The sequence below is a fragment of the Salvelinus sp. IW2-2015 genome, unplaced genomic scaffold, assembly GCF_002910315.2.
Source record: "Salvelinus sp. IW2-2015 unplaced genomic scaffold, ASM291031v2 Un_scaffold2858, whole genome shotgun sequence".
Taxonomy (NCBI): Eukaryota; Metazoa; Chordata; class Actinopteri; order Salmoniformes; family Salmonidae; genus Salvelinus; species Salvelinus sp. IW2-2015.
Window position 1 is genome coordinate 42,521 of NW_019944158.1, and position 13,769 is coordinate 56,289.

The following is a 13,769-nucleotide window of genomic DNA, read 5'->3' on the forward strand; positions in this document are numbered from 1 at the left end:
TTTTTTTTAACCTTTATTTAACTAGGCAAGTTAGTTAAGAACAAATTCTTATTTACAATGATGGCCTACCCGAGTGGCGCAGCGGTCTAAGGCACTGCATCTCAGTGCAAGAGTCGACACTTGCCTAGTTAAATATTTAAACCCTCCCCTAAACCGGACGTGCTTGTTGTAAGTGCTGTGCTTGTTGTATGTCCTTCCCTATAAGTGTGCTGAAAGTATTTTGTAAATTTGTTTACAGTAAAATAGCATTGTATCCGGTCAAACACAATTTTTTTCTAAAGTTTGCTAAGGGTTGGTAACAGGCTGATTGTTAGGCTATTTGAGCAAGTAACGGGAGTTACTATTTTGGGGTAGCAGAATTACTTTTGCTTCCCTCCAGGCCTGAGGGCACACACTTTCTAGTAGGCTTAGATTGAAGATGTGGCAAATAGGAGTGGCATTATTGTCCGCTATTATCCTGAGTAATTTTCCATACATGTTGTCAGACCCCGGTGGCTTGTTATTGTTGATAGACAACAAGAATTGCTTCACTTCTTCCACACTCACTTTACAGAATTCAATATCACAATGATTGTCTTTCATAATTTGATCAGTTATACTTGGATGTGTAGTGTCAGCGTTTGTTGCTGGCATGTCATGCCTAKGTTTTCTAATCTTACTTTAGGGGGTGGATCAGCTTTAATATTGCAGATAGATGTTGCTTCCATCAATGTAATTGTCTGCATCATTTCCAATCCACCATATATTTTTGTGGTAAACATACGTATACAGTATATCCATATATATACATACACATACCCATATATATATACAGTTGAAGTCGGAAGTTTACATACACCTAAGCCAAATACATTTAAACTCAGTTTTTCACAATTCCTTACATTTAATCCTAGTAAAAAAATCCCCGTTTTAGGTCAGTTAGGATCATCARTTTATTTTAAGAATATGAAATGTCAYAATAATAGTAGAGAGAATGATTTCTGTCAGCTTTAATTTCTTTCATCACATTCCCAGTGGGTCAGAAGTTTACATACACTCAATTAGTATTTGGTAGCATTGACTTTAAGTTGGTTAACTTGGGTCAAACATTTCAGGTAGCCTTCCACAAGCTTCCCACAGTAAGTTGGGTGAATTTTGGCCCATTCCTCCTGACAAAGCTGGTGCAACTGAGTCAGGTTTGTAGGCCTCCTTGCTCGCACACGCTTTTTCAGTTCTGCCCACACATTTTCTAAAGGATTGAGGTCCCGGCTTTGTGATGGCCACTCCAATACCTTGACTTTGTTGTCCTTAAGCCATTTTGCCACAACTTTGGAAGTATGCTTGGGGGCATTGGCCATTTGGAAGACCCATTTGCAACCAAGCATTAACTTCCTGRCACGTTCCTGACCTGTTTTCTGTTTATTTTGTATGTGTTAGTCGGTCAGCGCGTGAGTTTGGGTGGGCAGTCTATGTTATGTGTTTCTATGGTGGTTAATGGGTGACCTGATATGGTTCTCAATTAGAGGCAGGTGGTTTACGTTTCCTCTGATTGAGAGCCATATTAAGGTAGGTGGTTTCACATTGTTTGTTGTGGGTGGTTGTCTCCTGTGTCTGTGTCTGTATGCACCACACGGGACTGTTTCGTGTTTTCGTTCGTTTGTTGTAGTCTGTTCCTGTTTCATGCGTTCTTCGGTTACATGTAAGTTCTTACGTTCAGGTCTGTCTACATCGTTTTGTTGTTTTGTTTAGTATCAAGTATAGTTCGTTTTTTGTCTTGTTTAAATATCCTCTTCATCCTCTTCGGATGAAGAGGAGGAGGAAAATCGTTACACTTCCTGACTGATGTCTTGAGATGTTGCTTCAATATATCCACATKATTTTCCTCCTCATGATGCCATCTATTTTGTGAAGTTCACCAGGCCCTTCTGCAGCAAAGCAAGCCCACAACATGATGCTGCCACCCCCGTGCTTCACGGTTGGGATGGTGTTCTTCGGCTTGCAAGCATCCCCCTTTTTCCTCCAAACATAACAATGGTCATTATGGCCAAACAGTTCTATTTTTGTTTCATCAGACCAGAGGACATTTCTCCAAAAACTACAATCTTTGTCTCCATGTGCAGTTGCAAACCGTAGTCTGGCTTTTTTATGGCGGGTTTTGGAGCATTGGCTTCTTCCTTGCTGAGCGGCCTTTCAGGTTATGTCGATATAGGACTCGTTTTACTGTGGATATAGATACTTTTGTACCTGTTTCGTCTCGCGTCTTCACAAGGTCCTCTGCTGTTTTTCTGGGATTGATTTGTACTTTCCGCACCAAAGTATGTTTATCTCTCGGAGACAGAACGTGTCTCCTTCCTGAGCGCTATGACGGCTGCATGGGCCCATGGTGTTCATACTTGCATACTATTGTTTGTACAGATGAACGTGGTACCCTTCAGGCATTTGGAAATTGCTCCCAAGGATGAACCAAACTTGTGGAGGTCTACAATTTTTTTTCTGAAGTCTTGGCTGATTTCTTTTGATTTTCCCATAATGTATAGCAAAGAGGCACTGAGTTTGAAGGTAGGCCTTGAAATACATCCACAGGTACACCTCCAATTGACTCAAATGTTGTCAATTAGCCTATCAGAAGCTTCTAAAGCCATGACATAATTTTCAGGAATTTTCCAAGCTGTTTAAAGGCACAGTCATCTTAGTGTATGTATACTTCTGACCCACTGGAATTGTGATACATTGAATTATAAGTGAAATAATCTTTCTGTAAAGAATTGTTGGAAATATGACTTGTGTCATGTACAAAGTAGATGTCCTAACCAACTTGCCAAAACCATAGTTTGTTAACAAAAAATGTGTGGAGTGGTAGAAAATGACTCCAACCTAAATGTATGTAAACYTCCTACTTCAACTGTTTACACATATATATGCATACATACATGTACACACCTTTTTTAGAATATACCTTTATTATTCGCCGCAAACCATACCACCCCTCCCCCAATTAATTAGTTATTAGTTTATTAGTAAACTAATAAGTTAGTTTATTTGTAAACCAGGTTATTAGTAAACTAATAAACAATAACACTTAGGCTTCTACCTTCAGTTTATACATATTATTCACATTTTACAGACACAATCTATTTGACAATAGTTATATGTTTGTTTTTAGTCCTGGCCTTACTCTATTTCTGATATCCATACAGTTTGATTTATATTTCTAACTGTGCTATTTCACAACATTTCTGTACCCATATACAGTTTACATTTGTTATTTTGTTGTTATTAGTCCCACCCTTCAGCTCCATTCAACCCCTCGCATCTATCTATCTCTTAACACCATCCATTTTGGATGTCTATTTGCCATATATTTTTCAACTGTGCTGTGATGCTTCACAAAAGTACTGAACCTTTCTATTCTCATAGCTTCTACAGATTGTACATTAAAGATAAACATTTTTGCTAAAATTATTATTGTATTATTGCTCGATTGACTATGACTTTTCAAATCACCCAGTATTGCTATCTGCAGCATTAGTTATAGGTAAATGTTGCAATTCTTCAGGCATTCCTGGACCTGCGACCAAAACGAGCTACATATGGACAGTATCAAAATAAATTATGTAATGACTCTGCCTCCTCGCAGCAAAATCTGCAGAGGTGGGAAGATGGTATCCCCCATATATATAACATTCTATTGGTTGCAAGAATTTTGTATAATAATTGAAACAAAAAAAAACGTTTTGTGTGGCAACGTTTTGTGTCAATTAATAAACCATTTGCCATGGAATTGGTACATCAAAAATCTCTTCCCAACTATTTTGCAATTTATATGGCACAGCTGTCAATTTCTTGGTCCTTAAATGAAACTGGTATATATTTTTATTTATCACAATTTTCTTTAACCATTTTTGGTCTTTAATGCAGGGCCGACAGACAAGTTCCTTACTTTTTCCCCCTTCCACTTGCCTTGTTAATTTTTTTGGTCATGTTGCAATTAGTTGGTTGTAATTTTGGTTGGTTGTAACAATATGTCTGTGTTAGCTGCATGTGTGAGAACTCCACCAGTCCTATTTATAATARAATMTACAAAGATTATACCTTTTTTAAACATTTTATCAAAAAATATGTTTTTTAATCAATTGGTATATTTGAATTTAACCACAATATTTGTTGTCTTATTTGTTCTGTCTTTTTAGGTGCATTAAACTGAAATTGAAAACTTTCTAATGGCTTGTTTAAAAAAATATTGATACTTTGGAGATTATTTCATTTTCAAATAACAGAAAGTGAGCAGTTGTAATCTGAATAAAGGTAAAAAGGCCATTCTTGAACACGGGGTGAGACATTCGTAGTAATTTATAAGAGAACCATTTAAGTATAACTTTTGTATGACTGATGCCTTTAGTGAGAGTTCTAATGCTTTAATATTTAATAATTTCTGCCCCCCAAATTCATATTCATTATATAATAGGCCATTTAAATGTTTTCTGGCTTGCCATTCCAAATAAAATTGAATCTTTTTTGCTCATATAATTGTTAAAGCAGGTCACTAGGTGTAGGCAAAACCATGAGCAAATAGGTAAACTGTGAGATGACTAAAGAGTTAATCAGGGTGATTTTTCCACAAATATACAGGTATTTTCCTTTCCATGGTAGCAAGATCTTATCTATTTGTGCTAACTTTCTATTAAAATGTATTGGACTGAGATCATTTCTTTCTTTCGGGATATGTATACCGAGTATGTCCACATCCCCATCAGACCATTTTATTGGTCAACTACACAGTAATGTAAAAGTTGCCTTTTTTAATGATCCAAACGTAATATAGTACACTTATCATAAATTGGTTTTAATCCAGAGAAGTTAGAAAAAGTATCTAAATCCTCTATGAGGCTGTGGAGGGATTCAAAATGTGGTTTTAAAAGAAAACATGAATCATCAGCGTACAATGACACCTTTGACTTTAAGCCATGGATGCTGGTGCTTCTACACCTGCATTACTAGCTGTTTGGGGTTTTAGGCTGGGTGTCTGTACAGCACTTCGAGATATTAGCTGATGTACGAAGGGCTATATAAAATAAAATTGATTGATTGATTGATTTCTAATTCCTTAATATTTTTGTTGGATCTAATTTTAACAGCTAACATTTTGATGGTAATAATAAATAGATGTGCTCATAGTGGACAACCTTGTTGTACTCCTCTTGACAGTTTAAAACTTTGTGAGATGTAACCACCATTTATTATTTTACACTTAGGGTTACTATACATAACTTTAACTCATTTTAGAAGAGATTCTCCAAAATTGAAATATTCCAGGCATTTATAAACTCCAGTCATACTTTATCAAAAGCCTTTTCAATGTCAGCTGTGAAAACCAAGCCTGGTTTCCCAAATATTTCATAGTATTCTATTGTTTCCAGTACTTGTCTTGAATTTTCTCGATTTTATCATCTATGTAAAATATCTGTCTGKTTAGGATGAATAATATCCGACAAAACCTTTTTAATTCTATGTGCCAGGCATTTAGCTAGAATTTTTGCATCACAGCACTGAAGCTACAGAAGCCTCCAACTGTTTAAATGGACTGGATCTTTATATATACCACTTGGATCCTGTTTCAGTAATAATGTAATCAGACCTTCTTGTTGCATGTCCGATAGTCTACGGTTTATATAGGAGTGGTTAAAACATGTTAATAATGGTCCTCTGATGATATCAAAAAAGGTTTGGTATACTTCCACTGGTACTGTATGCGATCAAGTTGGTAGCAGGTGTTGACAAAACATTTATGAACAAATTAAAATTAAAACAAAATAAAACTTTGACAACTCGACAACAGGTTCTTATTCACCATTATTCACGATTCATAAAGTAAACTTTTGACTACTTTATTTATAAGAATCTTTAGGGGTGTCAATAATTTTGATCCAACCTTTTTGAGAAAAAATGTATTACTTTTAAACAAAATCTCTTTCTCTGAGAAATTGCATTAGTAGAAAAGTAAAATTTCCCTATTTTTTTGCATACAATATAGCTCAGTATTTGAGTAATATATTTTATACAGTCATTGCGGTACATCTCCTTGAAAATAGAAAAATGCAAGATGATGATTGCAGTTGCTATGGCAAGATGTTGTTTCCAATGATAGGTTTGGCTTGACCCTACAGCCTACAGACGAATACATGAATGAGGAATGATAGATATGTGCAGCAAGATATTACAACATCATTATTTCAAACTGGAAAGGTCCAAAGCTTCTCCAGACCTTAGACCGCCCTAGTTTTAAACTTTGAGAAAGTAGAATAATTACACATCTGTCGTTCTGTAATTTGGAGAGCCTTGGGCACATTAAKAAACTAACAAAGAGAAATACGGAGATCCCATGGGGTTGGAGTGGGTTTAGTGCAGGTGCAGCAAACATCCATTTGGATGGTGTCCTGTCTCCATGTGCTCTGTGTCCAATTACACTAACGTAACATCCAGGGGCCCAGTTGTTTGGATGCAGAGGTAACAGTGTGGTGGGCTGTGGGCACAGCCACAGCCACTAGCAGAGAGAACAGTTAGTCTTCTGTTGCTCAGCCCAATCCTCCCAGTGTTGTAGCTGTAGGGAGAGGTTGCATGTGAGTGATGAGGTGTGTGTGTGTGTGTGTGTGTGTGTGTGTTTTTGTGTGCAAGTGTGCATGCATCCTTCTGTGTGTGTGTGGGCATATACACTGAGAGGAAATACATAGTGCTGAAATACACTGTGTGCTAAAATACACTGTTGAAATGCATTGTGCTGAAATACACTGTGCTGTAATACACTGTGCTGTAATACACTGTTCTTGTAATACACTGTGCCGTAATACACTGTGCCGTAATACACTGTTCTGTAATACACTTTTCTGTTTGCCCTGTGGGTGTGCAGCTGCTCTAGGCAAGCTCAGCTGCCACCGCACCCCGGAGGGAGGGTGGTCCAGGTGCCATTCTTACCCCTCATCTGCTCAAATGGCTTTTTGGGATACTATGCCCGCTTACAAACACACAACAACCCACACACCCGTGCCAGGTCTCTGCTGCGAGCCAATGAAGGTAGGAACAACATGTTGGATCCTGGAAGACACCAGGCCATCATTAACATGAACCTAGGCCAAGCTGTGAGCAGCAGTGTTAGCAGCAGGGTAGGTGTGTAGCACTATGGCTGGCTAATTGGGCGGACAAAGAGGCAGGCAGAAAGAACTGCAGAGAGGCAGAATGGCAGATGTGGAGGTGGTGGCAGTGTACCCTGCTACTCTACTTTGTGGTGGGAGGTTTTCCATGGGCCTACTACCTCGGCAACATTATGCTTGTACTCCTTTATACCAAACTTCATTTGTTCAGCTGCAAGTGAGATCTAAGGGCATCTTAGCCAATTGCTGTTTTTATTACTGATTGGGCCAGGGAGTTCTTTCAATTCAATCAGCCTGTGAAGACTGACCCTCCCTGAATGAAAGAAGCCTCTGAGTGTATCTCACTTATGAGACATTGTGGCATAATGCCATTATTTATTTAAGATGAGCTACTTGGCCATTCTGCTTGGATAGCTTTGTCCTTGGAGAACAGGAGGGAAGAGAGTGACGGCCGCCAAAACGCCCAATGAGAAGGACTCTGGGATGGGATCTCTGGTCGCCAACTTGCCGCCCTCTGACCCCCATGGAGACAGACAGCCACTTAATAAAGAGGTCTGTTTGTCACTTTGATGTATAAATGCATGAGTGAGAGTGAGCTTGTTTGAGGCTTCACGCGACAGGCCCATCAATATGCAGGGCCATTAATTCCTCAGATTCATCAGGCGAGTGATATAGAGACGGTGGGAGGGGTGCTGGGAACAGTACTGGTGGTGATAATGGCAGTAGAGCGACAACAACAGGACGGCTAAAAAAGAGGAAGATAGTGTAGTCTGATGATTGCTTTTGATCGGAAGTTCAAAGAGTGGAGCAGATGGCATTTTTGAACAATCAGCCAACTTCTCTAGACTTCCCAGAGATGGTGCCAACATAAATGGCTTTCTTCCCTTTCTTAAAGCTCAATTTCCACTCTCTTTGGGTCATTGTAGACAGCTGTTCCTCCATGAGGATAAGCCTCCAGGAGCAAAGGCTGTTTCTGAAGGATGGGGAGTCTGTTTATTTGCTACTAGAGCGGTGGCATATCCCTAGCCATATGGAAATGGATGCTGTCTGCTGGTTGGCCCAGTGTATTACTGGAGGCGGGCACACAGGGGCAGACAACTGCAGGTTCACAGCTTGACTAGCCCCCAAAGCCAACACCATGCATTTATTTACCCACTCATACAATGCAGGCATATGTCTTTGCCATTCAGACTGTAGGCCCTTTGTTTGGGCCTTTTACATTTTCAAGTATACCTGCAAGGTTCAACAGTAGATCTGACGCATGGTTTACTTTCAAAAGTTTGAAGAGAAAACAGCGGAGGTTAGTGGGCATAGCTTAGTTGAGTGATGGTACAGATGCTACTGATCTCCATTCAAAACGTGACATGAACGTGACGATACAATGAATCCAGATTAAGCCACTGCACCTGAATATATTCCTTATTATAACATCATTACACCTCTGGCATACTCGAACTAGCAACCAAAACTCATTTCCAATCCATGTTTTTTCCCCAGATGAATTTGTCATTATCTGCTTGATTGGGCAACAAGGGCATTAAGCGGAGCTTAGTAAGAAACAAAAATCCTCCCCCACCACACATCTGCATGTTTTCTATTAATTAGTCTCAACAAATGGCATTATTATCCTGCTGCTCGCCTTATTTGTAATGCAAACACGTTAGCCTTAACCCCCACCTCTCCCATCAGCCCTTGTGTGTGGGATGCCGTGTTCGCTTGTTGGACGCAGCTCAACAGACAGATAGACACACCCAGCCAGGCTGAAGATGTTATCACAAGGCTTGCTACATGGTGTTATCAGTTCAGATTTGGACTAGGTGATTTTCAGGCTTTGCCTTAACACTGGAAAGTCTATAGAGCACAATATAAAGYCTGCCCAAAGTCATGGTGTTGTTGAGAGAGAATCATGAGCTAACCCTGCTATTAAATAATTACAGTGAGCTCATTTACTCACTCACACAACTAAAGTCAGCACTCTGTCCATGGTCCTGAACTCATTCTGCCTCCTGCTAAAAATCCCATTTGGCAAAAGATGCTAATGTGCTTAACCCCCAGGTCAGATAACTCCATATGAACTTATGTTGAGCTGAAAATGCTYAGGCCAATGTAATTCACAAGCACATTAAAGTGATGATAAAGCGAAATAGTCCACACAAATATATTGGATTTGACACAGGCTTATGCTGTGCATTAAAGTTTTGGGGTAATGTTTAGATTACTCCAAATTAGACTGAGAGAGTTAAGGCTTTTTAACTGGGAAATGTGACCAAAATAAAAATGCTCCATATTGGTGTTAAATCTACAAACATTTTAATTATTTTTGTTGTAGCTGACATTATCACATTGAACCAGAACCTCAATTAGTCAACTTTGAATGAGAGGATTGGAGACAATCATTAAAATTCATACGTGGAGACACACGTACACACACAGCTTTCCTCTCTTTCTCAATAGCATTTAAACATAGAGAAATACAGTATTAGATTAGGTTTTGTCAGTACCGTGTCTTCTGCATCACAGTAGCATATCTCTCTCTCTCTTTCTTTTGCACTCTGTTTCTTTTCCTCTCTGAAATGCACACACAGACACATGCCATCTCATGACTGTCAAATATCACTCTGTATCTGTGACAGAAGATCACTAGCAACCCTCTCCATAACCATCCTCTCTTCTCCTCTCCCACTGTAAGTGGCCTCCATTGAAATAGATAAATAAATAAAAAGCACAACCTAAATACTCAGCATTCCAAAGAGAATTCCATGCTGGGCAGATTAACTAAAATAGGACATGATGTGAGAATGTGTAGTGCTGCTTCACCGGCACCTCAAAGACTCTCTGTACTGTAACTAACCTTCATGAACGCCTAGGCTGGACTAATAGCCTTTATTCACCTGGAACTGGCATCGATCCTGCCTGCCTTTGTTGGAGGGGCCTGGGAACAGTTGTTCACCAGTCATAACACATGAGATACAACATACAAAGGAAACGAGTATTGATTTTGTCTTAGTACTTGACATGGGCTACACACATGGCTGTGATGTAAGTTATTTCAGACTTTTTATCTTGAGTTTGTCTTGGTAACACAGCAACTGTACTATTAAGTTGCCCATTCAGGCCTGAATGGTGTGTGGGGCCCAATGGAATATTTGGTTTGTGGAGAGTTTAAAGCAACCCTAAAGAGTTGCAGGGAACATGGTCATGCAGTGTATTCTCTTAGCTTAGCCTTGATCGGGTTGTACTGGGTAGGTGACCAAAAAAAACAAAGAACATGTTGAATTTGCATCCTCCTGCAAATTGGCTTGGCTTAGTCCTACATTTCTGTGTGTCTATTTCAGTGTGAAAGGGCTAGAGGGGTTTTTCTTTTGGTCCCTACCCCAAAACTTTACTGCACAGCATTCCCACAGGTACCTCCCTGTTCTGTGAGCAGACAGCTGTCTCTCATCAATATTTACCTCCCCCTGTCATACACACTGCCCCCTGTGGAGAGGAGAACAGGGCCTCTGTGGTGACTACTCTGCCAAGGAGAGGTTTGGGGGTAAAGAGGGTGCATGTCTACCTCTCTCTACCTTGCCAATTGCTCCATAATTTATTCATTTAACACCTGTTTTCTCTTGTTACAATGGGAAACCAAATGGATACCAATTTTTGCCCATTTCCTCTATTAGACAATTCTTCCTCTGTATTCACACTCAAGTGGTCTTTAGGCCGTCTATAAATGCTCATTGGAATCTGATCCCAATAACTCTATCCACCTCCTGATATGCATCTCATTGCATATAGGCTACGTACTCCTCGCTCTCATTTTCCTCTGAATGATATTGGTTTCAACAGTGTATTTTGAGCGTTTCATATCCAGTCGCGAGGCATGAACCCCATAATCAAATGAGTCAGCATGGGAAGTGATCAAATTGCTACCCAGCACCAATGACTCAAAGTTAAATTACAGTGCCTTTTATTTCTCGATCTCAGCATGATACCAGGGACGGAGGCGGGGAACACCAGCCTCGCTACCTGTCCACAGGCCAAGTGTAGAGGTGGAGGTGGAGAGTGGCAGAAGGTGAGTGGGAGGCCTGGGGTTAGACAAGAGGTGAGTGGGACGCAACATGATGCTAGTCAATTTGGTCCTGCTCACACTCATTTGTTCATCACCTTGTGAAAAACTGTAGTTGAAGCCCCAGTTTTGCAAGTTGCAAAGATCGTTTTCCAGGATTGTTTGCAAGCAGCTACTCCTTCCCCTTGTTAAGCCTTTTGTCACGCCCACAGGAAGCCAGATGTGGGAACATGCCCGTGACAGCCATCATACCGTAGCTCCTCATTGCTCTCCGTGTCACACAATCACAACACACCGCACTTCCTCTCACTTTGCATGACAAAAACATTAGAACAAACTGCGAGGGCTGCAAACACCAACAACTGTTAATCATTTTTACACCGGCGCCTCCAATCGCCTACATGCTGGCATTGAGCTGTAATGTGCCTCTCGTGGTGTACATAATGAAAAGAATGGAGCCGTCACTTGTAATGGATCTCTAAATAGCATTTTCTGCTTTATTAGTCGTACTTAATGGTGTTGAAGGGGGCTGATGCGAAATCCCTTTGTTCAGAATCACGCTCTTACTGTGAATAGTTCTTGATCGAAAAAGATTTTCTGAAAATTGAGGCTCTATGTGTTTTACACACTGGGCTTACTTTTCCTATTTTAGAGGGGATTGTGCATGCTCTCGTCAAAAAGATTGATGGCATAGGAGAGGAAATAAAGAGCCAGGGATATGTGCACAATGCCGAGAAGAGATTGTTGGAGCAAAGAAAAAATCCCATTCACTTAAGACAGACGGGTCCAGTGATATTTCATCACTGGAAACAAAAAGGTGATCTCATACCAACTCACACAAGAAATGCAAACTCAAAACCAATTATGAATATTCATCAGAGCTTAAAATGAATCTAGATGTTCATAATGGGTTTTTAACTGCAACTGTCAAAACGGCCTCTTTGTGCTAATATCTCCACTTTCAAGTAGAAAAMGTAAACATAGAAAAACACAAAGAAACGTCTTATTCATCGAGTCAGGGGCTGATACTGTGGTGGGAAATACCCTGGGGCACAATAAAGTTTGGTCGGCGACCAGGTCATAGGCCTTTAGAGAAGGTGAATCTCACGTTGGATGTCAATGTTGACGCTGGTCTCTTTGCCGTTGGGCACAGCCTTGTTGGACGCTCGACAGATGATCTGCTGGCCTGTCTCGATGTTGGAGGCAGACAGGTAGAGGGTGCTAACCGTACTCTCCCTCCTTCCATCACGAAGCAGTGTCTGAGAGGAGAAAAAAAAGGAAAGAGTTTAGAGTTCAACGATGATATGGTAGTGGAGATAGTGGGACAGTCTGAATAACATCATCAATCGAAACTCAAYGCCTGGAACGCAAATGCAGCAATTCACCTGGATGCCCTGGGGACAACAAAGGCAAATAAACCCCTGGCATGCTCAAGCCTGTAGTCTTTCTCCAAGGCTGATTGATCCGAAAAAAGGAATCTGTTTCTGAGCCTCTTTTGTGTGTCTGGAGCTGTGCCCTGGCGCATAGCTTGTCATACTCCACAAAGAAAATCAATCTTCTTTTCAGTGCTCATCCTCCGAGCTGTAGCCCTTCTTGCATTGTGAGAGCCACCTGGAGGCCGCCCGGTACAATTCTGCGTAGCCTAGTGCTCAGGGAGGACTGTGGGAGCCCTGCTAACCACCATGCAACAGCGCAAGCTCACCKACCAGAACAAATTGGCCATGCCAGGAACACTGTGTGGCAAACCACAAAGTCAAGACTGACACTGCTTCAAATAATACTCTATTGGTGCTCTATACAAATATAGTGTTCATTAACACAACCTATGGGTTAGCTTTACAAATAAACTACTGGGATTCATAGTAGAAGCTCTTGTAATATTATACTTATTCACTCAATGAAACAAGTAAAAATATGATTGCCGTTAATATTAGGGATCAGACCCTTTTTTTCAATTTTCACCTAAGATGACATACCCAAATCTAACTGCCTGCAGCTCAGGACCTGAAGCAAGGAGATGCATTTTCTTGATTCCATTTTAAAGGAAACACTTTGTAGTTTGTGGAAATGTGAAAGTAATGTAGGAGAATATAGCACATTAGATCTGGTAAAAGATAATACAAAGAAAAAACATGCGTTTAAAAAATAAATAAATTGTACCATCATTTTTGAAATGCAAGAGAAAGGCCATAATTAATTATTCTAGCCCAGGTGCAATTTAGACTTTGGCCACTAGATGGCAGCAGTGCATGTGCAAAGTTTTAGACTGATCCAATGAACTATTGCATATCTATTCAAAATGTTCTATCAAGACTGTTCAAAAGTGCCTAATTGGTTTATTCATACATTTTCAAGTTCATAATTGTGCACTCTCCTCAAACAATAGCATGGTATTCTTTCACTGTAATAGCTACTATAAATTGGACAGTGCAGTTAGATTAACAAGAATTTAAGCTTTCTGCCCATATCAGATATGTTTATGTCCTGGGAAATGTTCTTGTTACTTACAACGTCATGCTAATCACATTAGAACACATTTGCTCAACCGTCCCGAGGATGGGACACCAATCTGTAGAGATCCTCAAGAGGTTTTA

General features: G+C 40.1%; 1 protein-coding gene across 1 annotated transcript in view; it reads right to left on the reverse strand.

The window, feature by feature from the left end:
- LOC112074877 (kin of IRRE-like protein 3) overlaps positions 1 to 13,769 on the reverse strand; it is a 72,793-nt gene that overhangs the window by 39,357 nt on the left and 19,667 nt on the right. The window contains exon 3 of the mRNA XM_070440702.1: positions 12,284 to 12,434. Within this exon, the coding sequence (XP_070296803.1) occupies positions 12,284 to 12,434 (151 nt within the window). The remainder of the gene's footprint in view (positions 1 to 12,283; positions 12,435 to 13,769) is intronic.